General features: G+C 37.4%; 1 protein-coding gene across 5 annotated transcripts in view; it reads right to left on the bottom strand.

Moving 5' to 3' along the window:
* LOC126458029 (lysophosphatidylserine lipase ABHD12) overlaps window positions 1-18,403 on the bottom strand; it is a 98,022-nt gene extending 79,619 nt beyond the window's left edge. For 2 of the 5 annotated variants that reach the window (XM_050094814.1, XM_050094817.1), the window contains exons 1-2: window positions 18,177-18,402; window positions 2,494-2,570 (exon numbers count right to left, since the gene is read on the bottom strand). Coding sequence is in view for 2 of the 5 variants with exons in the window: in XM_050094817.1 (XP_049950774.1) it covers window positions 2,494-2,528 (35 nt within the window). In the remaining 3 variants the exon portion in view is untranslated. Of the gene's footprint in view, window positions 1-2,493; window positions 2,571-18,176 lie in introns of all 5 variants that reach the window. The other 3 variants (XM_050094816.1, XM_050094818.1, XM_050094815.1) reach the window with 3 other exon arrangements.
* Window positions 18,404-19,814: the final 1,411 nt, after the last annotated feature.

Genomic DNA, 19,814 nt, shown 5'->3' with positions numbered 1-19,814 from the left:
GTGCTCTGAACATGTTTACACGTGCCACCAGTCCTTCTACCTGGTACTCTAAATGAGTCTAGGCGTAGAGAAGTTCAGAGTACCAGGTAGATGGACTGGTGGTGCGCATAAACACGTTCAGAGCACACAGGGACAGGTACAAAGGCGCACGCGTTAACACGTCCAGAGCAGTTAAAGCGTTAACAATTTGAGAGTTATGTTTTAAGCAAAAAACTACATTACCTGTATCTCACATTAATGCAAAGGACCCCTCCATGTACACATAAAAGAATGCCAAGAAGAGAAAGTTTTGTAAATAGTGTAACCTCTGACAAAATGTTTTTCAGGTAACAACAAACACAGCAGAACACGTACAGAAGGAGGTCAGTTTTATCATGTAGAATGCAATGTACACGATCTTATAACTGATATAAAATAAACATTCATACAGGAATTTTACTCACATGGTAAGATGGGAAACTTCAACAGTTGCGAGTCTACAAGCATAACATGTAATACCAAATGTGATGGCAGTCTACACTAGCTTCAGAGGTTAGTGGCTATGGAACTAACACATTAAAAAATACAGCTCCAGAGTAAAATAAATTTAACAACTGTCACAAACAGAGCAGCATACACAAAACATTCTGAGGACAAAGGAAGTTTCTGATTAAGCACTTTTTCAGAAAATAGATTTTTCTTTCCTCAAACTGTTTTACTGATCTCATATTTAAATATTTAGATTTCAGATGAGCAGCAGAAAATTGTAGGATATTAAAGAATGAAAAATTTAAGCACAAATCTACAAGATTATGAAAGAAAGACAACCACGGGTTAATAGACAATGAGAAGAGTATGATTGTAGGACATTCTTCACCAGCCACAAATTAAGCAATAACCCATGTACCTTTCCTCCGAAAATTAAAAATACCAGTGCTGTTTTCCAATGTAATAGTAAATTAACGGAACAGCTTTCCTCTACATTTAAAGACAATCACATCATCTGAAAATAGAACTCAACAGCTTTTAGAGGTCAGCATTAGGATTTAGTTGTATAATAGTTCAAAAGTTTTGCCCATAGTGATGGGTAATAACTAAGGGAACCAAAACTAGATGATAATTTATTACAGATTTAAACTACATGTTATAGGATATGCACCACTTCGCATTTTACTGTCTTGTTAATTTGGTAAAGTAACTGGAATTGTAAGGCATAAAGGTAATAAGTCTTCATGTTCTGTACAAACATAATTTTACTGTCATGATCTACCGCTAATGTAGGATGGATTATTAGTCTTTCAACATAAGACTTTGAACAAAATTCAACACAAGATTTTAAGTGAAAGTGTGACTTGGGAATTTTTCGCATTAACAAGCAATTGCCAGAGGTAAAAGGAACAATGAGTGAGTGGAAAAAAATAAAAATAAAAATAAATGCGAAGATGAAACCAATGCAGTGCAGCAAGCCCCACTGACAAAGGTTGTGTTCATACTACTTGAAAACTGAGATTTCTGCTAAGAAAAAAATGTGGCTATGGCATGAAATCACTGTATAATTCTATTTGTTGTCTGAAAAAGTCAAAGCAGTACAACATAATTTCCAGATTTCATAACTATAAAGAGAATACTGAAAGTTTTGCAAACTATGCTGACAGCAATTACAAACAGTTTCAGTTAGACTGAGATTTAATGATAAAGCTGTCTACTGTGCAAAATGTGAAAAAAAGAGAATCAATCTAGTTTGGCAAAGTGAAAGTGAACCTTGCATACTATGATAAGTGTATGATAAACAAGTGGTATCAACTGTAGACACAGTAAATGATATATGAACTGAAATTCGTTAAAATGGTAGAAGACATTGTAGAGGCATCATAATCTGTATTCATAAATGAGTGTAGACGAAATCCAATATTTCTAAGGTTACTTGTAGTTGGAGATCAAGGCAGTCCTCTTGTCAAAGAAGTAGGCTCTAATAAAAAAAAAAAAAAAAAAAAAAACAGCAGCAAAGATGTAGATGGGATGGGATCCAGTCTTCCAACACGCAGCCAAAGAAGAAATACATACAAAAACTAGTCACCAGCTGATAATTCATGGAACTTCCTGACAGATTAAAATTGTGTACTGGAGTGGGTCTTGAACTGGCGACCTTAATCTGTAACAGTTTGATCAATATTCAATCAATCTCCTGCTATCCACATGGGAAAAAAAAGCAATCAATTTGCATCTTCTGCCAAAACAAGTCAACAAATACTCTCTATTTGCAAGTGGAAGAGGAAAGGAAACGGTTAGTAGTGGTACAGGGTACCCTGCACCATACGCAATACAACGGCTTGCAGAAAGGTATAAGGTAGATGTAAAGAAAGAGTATTCTAAGTATTACAGACTTGCATACGTTGGTTGCATTTCTTCTGAAGTCGATAATTCATACACACCAATTAAAACAATACTAAGAGCTTAGCCTTCAACTAAGGATGTTTTGCCTTTTATTAAAACAGGTACAGTAATCAATATCACCTTTTGACGTATCTTCTTCTGAAGAGGTACCTCATACTGCCAAGATGCAAATTTCTGTACCACGGTTAAAAGATCACCTGGAAAAAGAAAGACACCACTTGTTCTGAAAATTAAACATAATTACCTTCAACAAATGCAACATGAACCTACAGCAGTAAATGAGACAGTTATTCAAGCAGATCTTCCCACATGCGCTGCACAATTGCCTCACTTGCTTCCGTGTAAAATCACTTATTTCATGTAGGCCTACATACAGTTAACCTGTGATTTACATACATCCTATTCATCATTAACATCTCATCTCCTATTCACTATACAGAGCAACTCAAAAAAATGTTAAATGGCACCTCAGCATACAACAAGGATCAGCAATACATAGGGACCAAGGGTCGCAAATGCCACAAGAGGGCACTATGGTCATCAGAGGGCGCTCTTATACCAACACGGGTGGACTGCACAGCAGGGAGTTTACGGGCAGTCATGCCATGCAAGCACTGGGAATAAAGTGGCTAGCTGCACATACCACAAAATGGCTGAGATGTATTTGATTTACGGTGCGGCCAGTTGCAATGGATGAGAAGCTGTGCGATTGAATTGTGCAAAATATCCCAATAGAAAGATGCCATCCCACACATTTTTCCACCACCCTGCATTGCCAATTGTGCCATACCAGCTCATTTCATATGCACAAGCCTGACGCTGGTCACCAACAAACAACACGGACAGCTGCGATGGAAGAAAGCGTAGTGTACTTCATCAACCAGCACATACGGTGTGTCCCACTCCAATGATATGCACTGGTGCACTGTACATAATGAAGAACTGTATCCGCTTAATTTCCAACATGTTCAGGCATTGCAACCAGAGGACTACAACAAGCACATGGGAATTGCGCACTGGTTTCCGCAGGAATCCATTGTAGACCTAAGCTTCACAGTACATCTACATCTACATCCATACTCCGCAAGCCACCTGACGGTGTGTGGCGGAGGGTACCCTGAGTACCTCTATCGGTTCTTCCTTCTATTCCAGTCTCTTATTGTTCGTGGAAAGAAAGATTGTCGGTATGCTTCTGTGTGGGCTCTAATCTCTCTGATTTTATCCTCATGGTCTCTTCGCAAGATATACGTAGGAGGGATCAATATACTGCTCGACTCTTCGGTGAAGGTGTGTTCTCGAAACTTCAACAAAAGCCCGTACAAAGCTACTGAGCGTTCTCCTGCAGTCTTCCACTGCAGTTTATCTATCATCTCCGTAACGCTTTCGCATTTACTAAATGATCCTGTAATGAAGCGCGCTGCTCTCCGTTGGATCTTCTCTATCTCTTCTATCAACCCTATCTGGTATGGATCCCACATTGCTGAGCAGTATTCAGGCAGTGGGCGAACAAGTGTACTGTAACCTACTTCCTTTGTTTTCGGATTGCATTTCCTTAGGGTTCTTCCAATGAATCTCAGTCTGGCATCTGCTTTACCGACGATCAACTTTATATGATCATTCCATTTTAAATCACTCTTAATGCATACTCCCAGATAATTTATGGAATTAACTGCTTCCAGTTGCTGACCTGCTATTTTGTAGCTAAATGATAAGGGATCTATCTTTCTATGTATTCGCAGCACATTACACTTGTCTACATTGAGATTCAATTGCCATTCCCTGCACCATACGTCATTTCGCTGAAGATTCTCCTGCATTTCAGTGCAAGTTTCCATTGTTACAACCTCTTGATACACCACAGCATCATCTGCAAAAAAGCCTCAGTGAACTTCCAATGTCATCCACAAGGTCATTTATGTATAATGTGAATAGCAACGGTCCTATGACAGTCCCCTGTGGCACACCTGAAATCACTCTTACTTCGGAAGACTTCTCTCCATTGAGAATAACATGCTGCGTTCTGTTATCTAGGAACTCTTCAATCCAATCACACAATTGGTCTGATAGTCAAATGCTCTTACTTTGTTCATTAAACGACTGTGGGGAACTGTATCGAACGCCTTGCAGAAGTCAAGAAACATGGCATCTACCTGGGAACCCGTGTCTATAGCCCTCCGAGTCTCGTGGACGAATAGTGCGAGCTGGGTTTCACACGACCGTCTTTTTCGAAACCCATGCTGATTCCTACAGAGTAGATTTCTAGTCTCCAGAAAAGTCATTATACTCGAACATAATACGTGTTCCAAAATTCTACAACTGACCGACGTTAGAGATATAGGTCTATAGTTCTGCACATCTGTTCGACATTCCTTCTTGAAAACGGGGATGACCTGTGCCGTCCTCTTCACCAATTAGGCTGCGTTCTCACACAAGGGTGTGATGAATATCCACAACCGGCATAAATGGACAGATATGGACCCACATGCTACATGTACACATGCCTCACAACACAAATTTACCCTCAACATGTGGGCTGGCATCATTAGAGACTGTTTAATTGGGCCATACAGTCTCCCAGACTGACTTGATGGTTGCACATATCTCGTATTCCTGCAAGAGGTTCTGTTGGACATGCTGGGTGATGTTCCCATGCCCATTCATCACAAAATTCGATTTCAGCACGAGAGAGCTGCTGCACATTACAGCATACAAATGAGGGCACATTTGCAGGCAGCCATTCCTGGCCACTGGATTGGTCACAGTGTGCCAGTTGCATGGCCACAACAATCACTTGATCTGTCCCCAATTGATTTTTTCCTGTGGGTGTATCGGAAGGGCCTTGTGTATGAAACACCTGTTACATCACTGGAGGACCTAGTGGGTTGGATTGTTGAGGCAGCACAATGTCTTTGAGATACCTCAGAGGGTGCGCCATTTAATGCAGCATTGAAGTAAGGCGCGTCTTGACGCACCTGGAAAAAACTTTGCGCGTCTCCTGTAGTGGGTGTCCATTTGTTGCAGGTGACTAAATAATGCAATGCCATTTAGCAGCCCCAGCTGGCCTATGCGCCCCTGGTTCCTATGTAATTACTGATCCTTGTTCCATGCAGGGTATGCCATGTCAGCTCGTAAACTTTTTTTGAATCACCCTGCATATGATATAATCTTAAATATGTATGTAAAGTACTCTAAAATAAATGACTTTTCAAACATGCTAGTTCACCAACATGGCAACTACTTTATTTTTTTGTGAAGCTGGGTATAAAATTGGATAAAAGCACAAGAGAGTTATGATTCTTGATGTGATATCAGACTTCCGAGGATGAAAGACTTCCTTCAGGAAATGTCTTAGCAGGAATCCTAAAATGATGTAAACGTTTTAAAGCAGTTTCATTTCACCACAACATACAGCAAATGAAAATCTATGTTAACACGTGAACAGTTGAGACCCACTGAAAAAAGAAAAGAAAAAAAGAAAAAAAAAAATGCGGGATGTCATGTAGCAACTCACTCATAAAATGTGACCAGCTAATTTAAGTGTCCAGTTTCAATCTCAGAATTTAAACACAAATTTAATTGCAAAAATACCTATCTAGACATACAGATGAATGAATCCCCACAATATTAATGCCCTTAGGATGCTAGACCGTAATTACTGAAGGAAAATACTTCAGGGAGTTCAAGTGGGAATATTTAGGAATTTATGGCTCTGCTCTGAGGCGTAACATACCGTGAAGGTTCAGAGTAAAAAACTGGCATCAGGTGTTTATCAGCATACACCACATCCACTCTATTACCAGCATACATCATAATGCTGCCTTAATGTGAGTTCAAACTGAGCACACAGACAAGGCTACCACAAATTCAGTGCATCCGACTGCGGAATTAATAAATAGATAAATATACCCAGATATGAAACTTGCCTATAGAACGGAAGTCTACATCTGAGTGCTCACACTAAGTAACAGAATTGTACTAAGCAACAGAATAGGTGACAAGCAAAATAGAGACTTGCTTTACTAGGCATGATGCTTTTGCTTTCCTCTGGCCTATGAAAAACTATTTACCCAGTTACAGGAAAATCCATTGTGTAACAGAGACATCGAACAAATGTTAAAAATGAAAAACATCAAAAACACAACACATTACAGTGTCTAATATGATGTAGGAAAGCCAATGGCATTCAAAACTGCTTCCATTCATCTCTGAATCGATAAATACAGGTCATATATCGTTTTCAAGTGTACCTTATATCACTCTTTTTGCAAAATAGTGGTGGATTCAGGTAACAATGATAGAGATAGATAGTGATCACATATACTTCTCTACCTTCCCCATGAACCACAGACCTTGCCGTTGGTGGGGATTCTTGCATGCCTCAGCGGTACAGGTAGCCGTACCGTAGGTGCAACCACAACGAAAGGGTATCTGTTAAAGAGGCCAGACGAACGTGTGGCTCCTAAAGAGGGGCAGCAGTCTTTTCAATAGTTGCAGGGGCAACAGTCTGGATGATTTACTGATCTGGCCTTGTAACACTAACCAAAACGGCCATGCTGTGCTGGTACTGCAAACGGCTGAAAGCAAGGGGAAACTACAGCCGTAATTTTTCCCGAGGGCATGCAGCTTTACTGTATGGTTAAATGATGATGGCGTCCTCTTGGGTAAAACATTCCAGAGGTAAAATAGTCCCCCATTCGGATCTCCGGGCGGGAACTACTCAAGAGGACGGCCGTTATCAGGAGAAAGAAAACTGGCGTTCTACGGATCGGAGCGTGGAATGGCAGATCCCTTAATCGGGCAGGTAGGTTAGAAAATTTAAAAAGGGAAATGGATAGGTTAAAGTTAGATATAGTGGGAATTAGTGAAATTCGGTGGCAGGAGGAACAAGACTTTTGGTCAGGTGAATACAGGGTTATAAATACAAAATCAAATAGGGGTAATGCAGGAGTAGGTTTAATAATGATTAAAAAAATAGGAGTGCGGGTAAGCTACTACCAACAGCATAGTGAATGCATTATTGTGGCGAAGACAGACACGAAGCCCATGCCTACTACAGTAGTACAAGTTTAAATGCCAACTAGCTCTGCAGATGACAAAGATATTGAAGAAATGTATGATGAGATAAAAGAAATTATTCAGGTAGTGAAGGGAGACCAAAATTTAATAGTCATGGGTGACTGGAACTCGATAGTAGGAAAAAGAAGAGAAGGAAACATAGTAGGTGAATATAGATTGGGGGTAAGGAATGAAAGAGGAAGCCGCCTGGTAGAATTTTGCACAGAGCACAACTTAATCATAGCTAACACTTGGTTCAAGAATCATAAAAGATGGCTGTATACATGGAAGAAGCCTGGAGATACTGACAGGTTTTAGTTAGATTATATGATGGTAAGACAGAAATTTAGGAACCAGGTTTTAAATTGTAAGACATTTCCAGGGGCAGATGCGGACTCTGACCACAAAATATTGGTTATGATCTGTGGAGTAAAACTGAAGAAACTGCAAAAAGGTGGGAATTTAAGGAGATGGGACCTGGATAAACTGACTAAACCAGAGGTAGTACAGAGTTTCAGGAAGAGCATAAGGAAACAATTGACAAGAATGGGGGAAAGAAATACAGTAGAAGAAGAATGGGTAGTTTGAGAGATGAAGTCATAAAGGCAGCAGAGGATCAAGTAGGTAAAAAGACGAGGGCTAGTAGAAATCCTTGGGTGACAGAAGAAATATTGTATTTAATTGATGAAAGGAGAAAATATAAAAATGCAGTAAATGAAGCAGGCAAAAAGGAATACAAACTTCTCAAAAATGAGACCGACAGGAAGTGCAAAATGGCTAAGCAGGCATGCCTAGAGGACAAATGTAAGGATGTAGAGGCTTATCTCACTAGGGGTAAGATAGATACCGCCTACAGGAAAATTAAAGAGACCTTTGGAGAAAAGAGAGCCACTTGTATGAATATCAAGAGCCAAGATGGAAAGCCACTTCTAAGCAAAGAAGGGAAAGCAGAAAAGTGGAAGGAGTATATACAGGGTCTATACAAAGGCAAGGTACTTGAGGGCAATATTATGGAAATGGAAGAGGATGTAGATGAAATGGGAGATAGGATACTGCGTGAAGAGTTTGACAGAGCACTGAAATACCTAAGTCGAAACAAGGCCCTGGGAGTAGACAACATTCCATTAGAATTACTGACAGCCTTGGGAGAGCCAGTCCTGACAAAACTCTACCATCTGGTAAGCAAAATGTATGAGACAGGCGAAATACCCTCAGACTTCAAGAGGAATATAATAATTCCAATCCCAAAGAAAGCAGGTGTTAACAGATGTGAAAATTACCGAACTACCAGATTAATAAGTCACGGCTACAAAATACTAATGCGAATTCTTTAGAGACGAATGAAAAAACTGGTAGAAGCCGACTTCGGGGAAGATCAGTTTGGATTCCATGGAAATATTGGAACACCTAAGGCAATACTGACCCTACGACTTATATTAGAAGCTAGATTAAGAAAAGGCAAACCTATGTTTCTAGCATTTGTAGACTTAGAGAAAGCTTTTGACAATGTTGACTGGAATACTCTCTTTCAAATTCTGAAGGTGGCAGGGGTAAAATACAGGGAGCGAAAGGCTATTTACAATTTGTACAGACACCAGATGGCAGTTATAAGAGTCGAGGGGCATGAAAGGGAAGCAGTGATTGGGAAGGGAGTGAGACAGGGTTGTAGTCTCTCCCTGATGTTACTCAATCTGTATATTGAGCAAGCAATAAAGGAAACAAAAGAAAAATTTGGAGCAGGTATTAAAATCCATGGAGAAGAAATGAAAACTGAGGTTCGCCAATGACGTTGTAATTCTGTCGGAGACAGCAAAGGACTTGGAAGAGCAGTTGAACGGAATGGACAGTGTCTTGAAAGGAGGATATAAGATGAACGTCAACAAAAGCAAAACGAGGATAATGGAATGTAATCAAGTTAACTCGGGTGATGTTGAGGGAATTAGATTAGGGAATGAGACATTGAAAGCAGTAAAGGAGTTTTGCTATTTGGGGAGCAAAATAACTGATGATGGTCAAAGTAGAGAGGATATAAAATGTAGACTGGGAAGTTTTTCTAAAAAGAGAAATTTGTTAACATCGAGTATAGATTTAAGTGTCAAAAAGTCGCTTCTGAGAGTATTTGTATGGAGTGTAGCCATGTAAGGGAGTGAAACATGGACGATAAATAGTTTGGACAAGAAGAGAATAGCAGCTTTCGAAATGTGGTGCTACAGAAGAATGCTGAATATTAGATGGGTAGATCACATAACTAGTGAGGAGACCAAGAGATGAATACACTAAGCAGATTCAGAAGGATGTAGTCTGCAGTACGTACTGGGAGATGAAGCAGCTTGCACAGGATAGAGTAGCATGGAGAGCTGAATCAAACCAGTCTCAGGACTGAAGACCACAACAACAACAACAACAACAACAACAACAACAACATACTTCTCTACAAGATGGGCCACACAGGCTCAATAACACAGATCTAGTGACTGGTGGATAGGGGAGGTGTGATAATTCAGCCTTGTGCTCACACAAGTCCTTAACAATGCAAACTACGTGAACAGGAGCCCTGTCACCTTGGAACACACCATTACTATTGGGGAACAAACATTGTATCATGGGATGGACCTATTCATTCAAAACAGTCACATAATCCTTGGCAGTAATGCAACCTTGCAGAATGACCATGGGAACTATGGAATACTACTATATGGCTCCCCAAATCATCACCGAACCCGTGCTATGTTTCACTTTTGGGGCATAAACTTTTCCAGTGTGTAATATAACCCACAGTTCACTCATCAAATTTTACAAGCATTAAATAAATAAAACAACACCAGATGGAATTTTCTGTGATCTACCTAAGACAGATGACTGCGCAAATCACAATACTCTCCTAGATAAACTGTGGTTTTAACGAATTGATTGATTTGCCAACCAATGGATAATGTCATGTGTAACCAAAAGAATGCAGAATGTTGTACTTAGTAACTCTCCAATGGAAGCATGTTATATTATTTTGCCTGGGAACAATTCAAATAAGGGGTTTGCCAAGGCTCAAACTTAAGTCCACCATTGTTCCTCACATAAATAAACCAGCTGCCATCTAATATACAAGCAGCATCAGTTCTTTTTGTAGATACACTACTACTGTAACCACTCCAAGCATACAACCAGCTACAGAAGAAATGGTAATCAATGTTCTTAAAAGTATCATTGGTTTTCTGCAAGTGGTCTCACACTCAATTTTAAAAAGATACCATATATTTAGTGCATATGTCTAGAGGTATTAAAGCAATGATAAGAGTTACACGTGGTGAGGAAATAATGAACGGGGTGCATATGTTTCGAAATTTGTGTGTCCCTACTGATGAGAATTTAAACTAGAAAAACGCATTATACAACTCCTGAAACAACTCAGTTCAGCCACTTAGAATCATTGCAAATCTTGGGGAGAGCCAAATCAGTAAGCTGACACATTTTGCATAATTTCATTCAACAATGTCATTTGGAATAATTTTCTGGGGTAACTCATGTTTAAGAAAGAAAGTGTTCATTGCTCATAGATGTCCTGTAAGAATATGTGGTGTTCACTCGTATCTGTTACAGTAGTGGGGGCATTTAGACTACTGGTTCACAGTATATTAATTCCCTCATTAAGTCTGCTGTAAATAATACACTGCAGTTCAAAGGAAACATTGATATACTTAATTACAATACCAGGAGAAAAAATTACATTTAGTACTCCACATTTAAGGTTGTCTATAGCACAAAAAGAGGTGCATAACACTGCAACTAAATTTTTTTATCATTTGCCCAGCGATGTAAAATGTCTGACAGACAGCAAAGTAAAATTTGAAAAGAAACTGAAAGAAGTTTCTTCTTAACAACTCCTGTTCCACACAAGTATTTCTTACTGTATGTGTAACATGCGTGTATTAGAAAATTGGTCAGCATATAGCCAAATTTACAAACTAATTTGTTATGTGAATGTAAAATGACTCAGACTGTGTCATTACACTTCATTGATCAAATGATCAACGGAATGTGAAGCCAATTAAGACTCGTCTGACCAAACTAATTTCTTCTGTTGCTCCACACACACCAGGTTTTATGGCTCTGGCACTGTATTTTCCTGTTATGGGCATTTACATCACTGATGTGTGGGTTTGGAATTCCAGCTTGCCATACATTTCCTGGGTTATGGAGCTCCCTTCATGTTGTTTTGATGCTGACAGAGTTAACGAATGTAACTTTCAGTTCTGCAGTGACTTTTACAGCTGTCATCTTATTTTTTGTCACAATCCTCTTCAATAACTGTGTCACGATAACTCAACACAAACCTTTGTCTGCACTGGGACTTAGCAGATGATGATTTCCTCCCCTCCCCTCTCCCTGTACACAATATACATTTTCAATATGGAGTCTCCTGAAACACCACACACTTCAACTACCTGGTTTATGGAAGCACTAGACATATGAGCACCAGCAATTTACCCATGTTCAGAGTCACTTAGCTCCTACATAATGCACTCGCAATTACCCAGGACACAATTCTGACCACAACTAACATTTGAAGCATACTAAGGATACGTTCAGGTGCTATTCATGGTCAAATGCAACAGCACAACCTGCAGGCTTAGCTAGCATCTGCATAAATTTTTAAGCATGCATTTCTAATGGTGTTTCCATATTTTGTCCAGCCTCAGCACATACAGTGGCTACCACTAAATTTTAATTATATAAATGATAAACAGCCTATTTTCTTTTAGGTACATTAACTTTACGATTTATAAAAAAGGCCGCTGAAGTGGGGAAGTAAAAACAACTGGGAGTACACTGTACCAGAATGAGTAAGTACTGAACTTTGATGAATGAGGACAGATTTTCTACATAAAAAAACATTTTTAAATTAAATGAAAATAGAATTTTCTGAGTTAGTACAGTAAGGGATGGAAACAACACAGTGTAAACTAACAGTGTGGGCATTAGGGTGCCAAGAATTCTTGTTTTCTCATTGACTACAATACTGCTCATCACCAAAAGAATTATTTTCCCCACGACTAACATTTTTGAGAAAGTCATTGATGTATATCATGGGTTCTCTCTCTTGTTTGTACCCTGTCTGTTTGGTAGCTATGGATGGAACCAGTCATTAACTACATCTTTATTTGTAATGATTCTAGATTATTTAGAATGATATTATGAAAAGGAAAGTTGTTACTCATAATATTGTTACATTCCATCCTGGATTTTGCAACATTTGATTATTCAGCATAATGTTAACCTGTTTTATATATTTTTTTATAATTACTGTCATGTTTAAGTATATTCTTTTGGATGTTTTGAATACTACAGTGTGACATAAAATTCTGACCTGTGCATTATCATAATGCATTTGCTAGCATATACAAAAATGATTAAAAAGGACCAGTAAAGAATTCAATACAATGCAATGTGTAATCACTCTCATCATATTGGATACCATATAAGGCAACAGACAGGAATGTGTGTGTGTGCACGGGAGGGGGGGGAGATAAAAAATTTGGTACACAGATCACGTACAGTTCCCTGTCACATCCTGCTGATCAAAATCAGTAGTGCTATGTGTAGTCTAACAGTATGATGTAAACCATTTGTCAGGAGCTGTTCAACACTCAAACTGTGAATTACAGGCAAAAAGTTCCAGTGCCTGACAATTATAACCAGATGAACTGTGGAATGGACACACAACAATCTTCAGCATTAACACTGTAAAGCAAAAGGATCAAAATACAGCATGTTCTAATGTTCTCGGTTCATGCATAAAGGATCCAAAACGGCATGTTGATCACGTGTATCAAGAAAAGTCAACTTGTAGCATCCATAACAAAAGATTCATATTTAATTTGCTGTGTAATAAACAGATGAACTACAATAACAGCCTGCCCTGCAATAATAATTTTTGCCCCTGGTAAAAATGGACAATAAGGAATAGTATAAGGGTCATTCCATGTCAAGTCACCCAGGCCTTGACACCAACCATGTCAGATTTTGATGAAACTTTGTACAATTACTTCTTTTATCATCCTGAAAGAACTTGTAAAATTTTTTTGCTCTATCTCTTATAGTTTTTTTTTTTATAAATATTTAAAGTTTTTAGATTTGGCGTTGTTTCAGCAGTCTGAAATCGTAACTTAAATATGTCCTCACAACTAAAAAAATTTGTATGTTAAAGAGTACTCAAGATATCAGTATGAAATTTCGGAATAAGTTTGTGTATTATATCTAAATGTTAAAAAAATTACCATAAAGATATATTAAAATCTTCCAAATGAAAAAAAAATTACATGTAGTTTTCTTTTTTGTTTAGTTTTACAAAAAACTGCAATATCTAGAGTCTCAGACCCGATAGAAAACTCAAATTTGTTTTAAAATACTCTTAAATGTATAGGCTATTAGATAAAAAAAATAATGTTGGCTCTTTAACCTGTTCAATAGTTATCTAATTTTTTAAGTAATATTAATTATATTTTAAAAATAAAAAGTACCAAGTGACTTAGACACCAAAAATAAGTTTTTGTCTTCTTGGAGTAACAATGTATGCTTGGATTTTGTTTTGTTATTCCTGTGTTTTGGAGTAAAAAATTATTACAGTGTTAAATAGTGCTTGGATAGTATTTTATTAAGTTTATTCGAACTTTCAGTAAGTACTGTTACTTAGTTTACAGAGATTCTTTTCCAATATCCTATAAAAGTAACCAGAACAGTAATCAGACCAAAAGTGAAATCAGTATGTCAGATATTGAAACCTGTAGCATAGGGTTATTTAAAAAATCTGACTGTTTCCAAACAACCTACACACCTTCAAAAAAGTTACAACCGGTACCTGAATTGAGGGAGGAAGAAAAAAACTTGATCCACTTACGATCTGGAATTAATCTGTGTGAATTTAAGAATATATGTTCACACCACAGCTACTACTTTTTAAATGTTTTTGAAAAGTATCAAACAACATGTGTAGACCCACTAAAAAAAACACAAAAAGCCCATCAAAAGTCGTTGAGAAGTGTAGGCTTGGATCTTTTTAAACAATTACTGACAAAAAATAGTAGCATAAAACCTGGACAAAAGCTTTGCTCAACATGCCGTAACTTTTGTGAGGAAAAATTAAGAGTTGAAGTCAATGAAAGTGAAACAGATGATGAAGTCATGGTTGAATTAGAATCATTGGAATCCAGAAATGAATCCCTCGTACAAACAAACATTGCTCTTGATAATTTAGGTTTACCACCGATAAAGCTTCATGACTTGTCAGAACAAAGTAAAGGGTCTTATTTTAAAAGGAAGGTTAGTAGTATTGAAAAGACTGCAAAAAAGGCGGTTTCGAAAGCATTAAAATATGATGCACCAAGTTCTGATGATGACGAAGAAGATATAAGTGTGGTTGAGAAAGCAAAGGATATTGATGTAATGATTTCTCTTATGAAAGAGAAGATGTCATCTGTTGGAGGTCTAGAAAAATCCAGATTCTGACCTTGGCTCCAGATTCTTGGAGTCGAAATAAAGTGATGAAAGAATTTAATGTAAGTGAGTACATGGTGCGACAAGCTAGAAAGCTAAAATCTGAAAAGGGTATTTTGGAAACTCCTGGTCCAAAAAAAGGTAAAACTCTTTCTGAAAATACAGTAAGACTTGTAACAGATTTTTATGAAAAGGATGAAAGTTCCAGAGTGCTACCTGGAACAACAGACAAAGTAAGTGATCAAAAAAATGTGTACATGCAAAAAAAAGACTCATTTTGTGTAACTTGAGAGAACTCTATTATTCTGTCAAATGGGATAATCCTGAGGTAGAAGTAGGATTTTCAAAATTTTGTTTCTTGAGACCTAAATGGCGTATCCTTGATGGTGCTGCAGGCACACACACTGTATGTGTATGCAGTATCCACCAGAATGTTAAACTATTATTGGATGCTGTGAAAATTGAAGAATCTTATAAAGAGCTAATTAAGATGCTTGTGTGCAACACGGAAAACCAAAACTGCATGTTACATCATTGCGACAGCTGTCCTGCAAATGCTGCACTAACTGAGTACTTAACTGAAAAACTAAGTGAAGATTATGATTTAGAAGAAGATATTGTAATCAGTCAGTGGGTTAACACAGACAGGGCAGAAATGATCAAACAGTCTATCAGTGTTGAAGACTACATTTCTTTATTGGTTAGGTCACTGGAAAAGCTCACCCCGCACTGGTTTATAGCAAAATCCCAATCAGCAGCCTTTAAAAGATTGAAAGAAGACCCACCACCCAAAACAGCAATTATTGTGATGGATTTCAGTGAAAATTATTCCTTTGTTATACAAAATGAGATCCAAAGTTACCACTGGAATAGAGGTGGTTGTACTCTACACCCAGTTGGAGTTTTCCTAGGAAATGAGGAAAACAATGTTTTTGTTTCCAACCACTGTTTTATTAGCGATGACCAAGAACATGACACTGGTTTTGTTAACTTTGTACAAAAAGAAATTACAAAGTGGCCGTCATTACATCATACTGACATTGACTCAGTTCACTACTTTACAGATGGTTGTGCTGGGCAGTACAAAAATAGAAACAGTTTTAAAAATTTGACTGAACACTTGAGAGACTTTAATTTGAAGGCCCAACACACTTTTTTTGCAACAAGTCATGGGAAGTCAATTTTTGATGGCCTAGGAGGAACTATTAAAAGAATTTTAAGGAAAGCTAGTCTACAGCTTTCAGATGAAGAACAAATAATGACAGCAATCAATGTGTACAAGTTTTGTGAAAAAAATATTGAAAACATTCATTTTCACTTTATTGACAAAAAAGAAGCTGATTTGCTACGGTTAAAACTAGAAAAACGTTTTTTCAGCAACCCGAACCATTCCTGGAACAAGAAGTTTTCATAACTTCAAACCACTTCCAACAACCAACCTTGAAATTAGAAGGACTACAGATAATGTAAAACCCTCCTTAGTCTTTTCTTTCCATTCTTCTTCTGATTGGGTTCGTGTTGAACCATGCAAATCATGATGGTAACTGGTACTTTGGACAGGTAAAAACAATATTCAATGATGAAGAAGATGCAGAAATTCTATTTCTACATCCTTCAGGACCAGCTGCATCATTTCATTGGCCTGAAAGAGAAGATTCTTGCATAGTGCCTTTGGAGCACATAGTCTGTGTAGTAGACGCACCTCAATCAAGCAGCACTGGAAGAATGTATTACTTCAAAAAAGACTGTATCAAAAGAACTGAAAACTCTTGGATGACGTGGAAAAACAGTTTGAATCAGCATTAATGTTTATTAAACAGACAAAATTACTCAAAAAATTCAATGTTTCAAGCAATCAGTTGGGTTATACATAAGTGTTGTAAGAACACTATCTTTGTACATAATTCTAATGTAATCTACTATAATTAATAAACATGTTAAAAAGCCATCATTATTTTTGTTTTATCGAGTAGCCTATATATTTAAGAGTAAATTAAAACAAATTTGAGCATTCTATCAGGTCTGAGACTCTAGATATTGCAATTCTTATAAAACAAAACATCCGTTAAAAAAAGAAAAAAAAATACATATAGGCTACATATTTTTTTCATAGAAAATATTAATATATTTTAATAGTATCATTTTTATCTTCAAATATGTATAATAAATAAACTTGCTGCAAAAATTCATGATGTTATCTAAAAGAGTTTTTAAGATAAGAAATTTTAAAGTTTTGAATACAAATTAAATTTACCATTTCTGAAGGTTCGGAAAATGCAAAACATAAAAACTTTAAAAATTTATTAAAAAAAACTATAAGAGACACAGCAAAAAAAAAAAAAAATTGCAGGTGTTGTCAGGGTGGTATTAGAACCATTTGAGCCAAATTCCATGAAAATCTAAGGAGGTGGGTGTAAAATTTATTTTTTATTGGGTGATTGGGTGTAAAAAGTTGTAGCGTATGGTGGTAGCAAATATGTATTATATTTAATAGAATGCAGAAAAAGATAAATGCGTGACACAGAAGACACAAATATTGGAACCACAGTCTGTGTAATTCAAATCAGGCCTACATGCAACCATTAGAATTATCAGTAATTGCTTTAAAATTGCTACAGTGCATTCCCAATCAACCACTGACTGATTTTATGATATTACTTTCTGCAGAAGAAGACTTACGTTTCTAGGTAAAGAATATTCAAGATGGTACTGCACATCATCACAATACAAAAAATGACAGATTCCTTTCAGAATGTCAAGTGCAGGGGTGAAGCATTCGTTTATATTCAGCAACGAAATTACCAAAATAACAGTCAAACAACTTAACCAAAATATTAAATAACCTAATACGGGATAAATCTCCCCAATGACGAAATAAATTGGAAGATACCGCACATTATCGGCAACAACTAAGATTAAATTGGAACATAATTAATCTAGGGCAACTGGAAATGTCGAGAGGAAAATTTGAATATCAGTAACAAGCATCTCCTTAACACACTTACTTCAATTTTTGCTGTATTACCTAAAAACTAGGGCGTACAAGATGTTTGGAGATCAGTGCGCTCATAATTTGTGCTCGGCTACATATACACAGGTATCATCGTCGCTTTTCTTGCACCGCATTTGATCAAACGATCAAGGCAACTCCTACTAAATGCTATATGAGTGATCTGTTTCTAAGACGATACTACTGGCACACATACTTCGCTCAGAAACTGACAAATCACGAAGACGCCAAGACCTATGTCAATACTTACCACGTTACTCTACTGACGCTATAACACAAACTTACAAACAACCGTACGGCAACGTATTTCAACACGTACTTTTGTGTTTCTTATTGAGGAACTGTGTGCCTTTATCTATTCCAGCTTCTTTTAGGCCACTTCATTGCTTAAACTAAACACAAAACCAACACAAAGTCACACCCACGCTCCTTTGTTATCCTATTATCCTTCAACATCTCTGATTCAGTGTCTCAAGTCCAAACTTCATGGCAGCCAACACAACAGACCATATGTAAAGGTAAGCCATAGGGCACAAGAAAATCTCCGAAACAACGGTTAACGTACAGCACAAACAGAACTATTAATCGACGTCAGTTACTTGGAGTATTCATATTATGTAAAGTGGTCAAAAATCTTACTTACTCTATACAGAACAAAAGTCTCGGAATTAATCGTAAACGAAAATGGAAAAATCACGATAAACTGCCTACTGTTAGCCCTCATATAATAAGATCCAGATGTCTTTGGCGAACTGATTATAGAAATATTACCGGTATGTGTAAGACAATATCATCAACAATAGTCTGTAAGTTACGAACGTTCTGTTCGTACCTACTGCCAGTTTAGTACATTTTGTAAATATGAACGAAGCAGTTGGTAGTTCATGACAGGCATCGCGAAATTTATTAACAAAGGAAAGAAGAAAACAATTAAATACACATTTTACAATATATTTGTAACAGAATAAATATTTCTTGATATAGGTACTTTCCTGTGCATCTGTAATTACATTCCTCTGATCGGCAGAAACGGTGTGGTAAAAAGCGTTTCTCATTTTGTCTGTAGTATTTTAATATTCCTTCTTGTCCCAGCCGTACGTGGTCTGAGCAAGGAAGGCTGATTCAGTCTACGCGTTACGCGTACAGTACGTATCTTCTTATTCCACTGCACTACAAGAGTGTGTTTTTACCCGTTAGCATGCCCATCACTTTTTTGCCTTCCCAGCCTGGTACTTCTAGGATGAGTATGCCGCTGGCGGGCGAGTTGCCGACTGCCAAGACGTCTTCTTTCAGTAGCAAAACATTACTCGCAAGAATTACGCAGAAAAATACGGAAACTGATTCCAACGGATCTACGTTGTAAATGTAGATATCAATGCCACAAGTTCTGCACAGCAATGTAAGATGTTGGGCAAACTCTATTTTTTAACTTAACATTGACTTTCTATAAACAATGATTACACAAAACACTTCAAGTTAAGCTACTGACAACCCAAAAAAAGTACAGTCATAAACAATACGTTGAACAGGAGCTGAACTGCACAGTGAACACATACTGTTGCAGACTGACTGTAACTTAAACAGATCGAGAATCTTGACAAACTGATTAAAACCACTCAGTTCAATTAACCAAAACTAAAAGTACACATCTGCATATTTTATGAAGTAAGCAAGTAATGTCCTACACACTTAATCTTTGTCTAAGGGTGTATATTAGGTATGTAAGCTATTTCCTTTTAAATTAAGCTTTATTCAGACTGAATCAAACGAACGTCCAGTTAAATTGGCCGTAACTGAAAATTGGTGAGTGCCACATAAAAACGAACAGAGCTACGTAAACGAGCAGGAAAAAACGCCATAATGTGGTGCACGACACTTGTGTACATGA

Source organism: Schistocerca serialis, chromosome 2 (genome assembly GCF_023864345.2).
Source record: "Schistocerca serialis cubense isolate TAMUIC-IGC-003099 chromosome 2, iqSchSeri2.2, whole genome shotgun sequence".
Classification (NCBI taxonomy): Eukaryota; Metazoa; Arthropoda; class Insecta; order Orthoptera; family Acrididae; genus Schistocerca; species Schistocerca serialis.
Note: the sequence above shows the minus strand (reverse complement) of the source record. Positions and strands in the feature narration are given on the sequence as shown.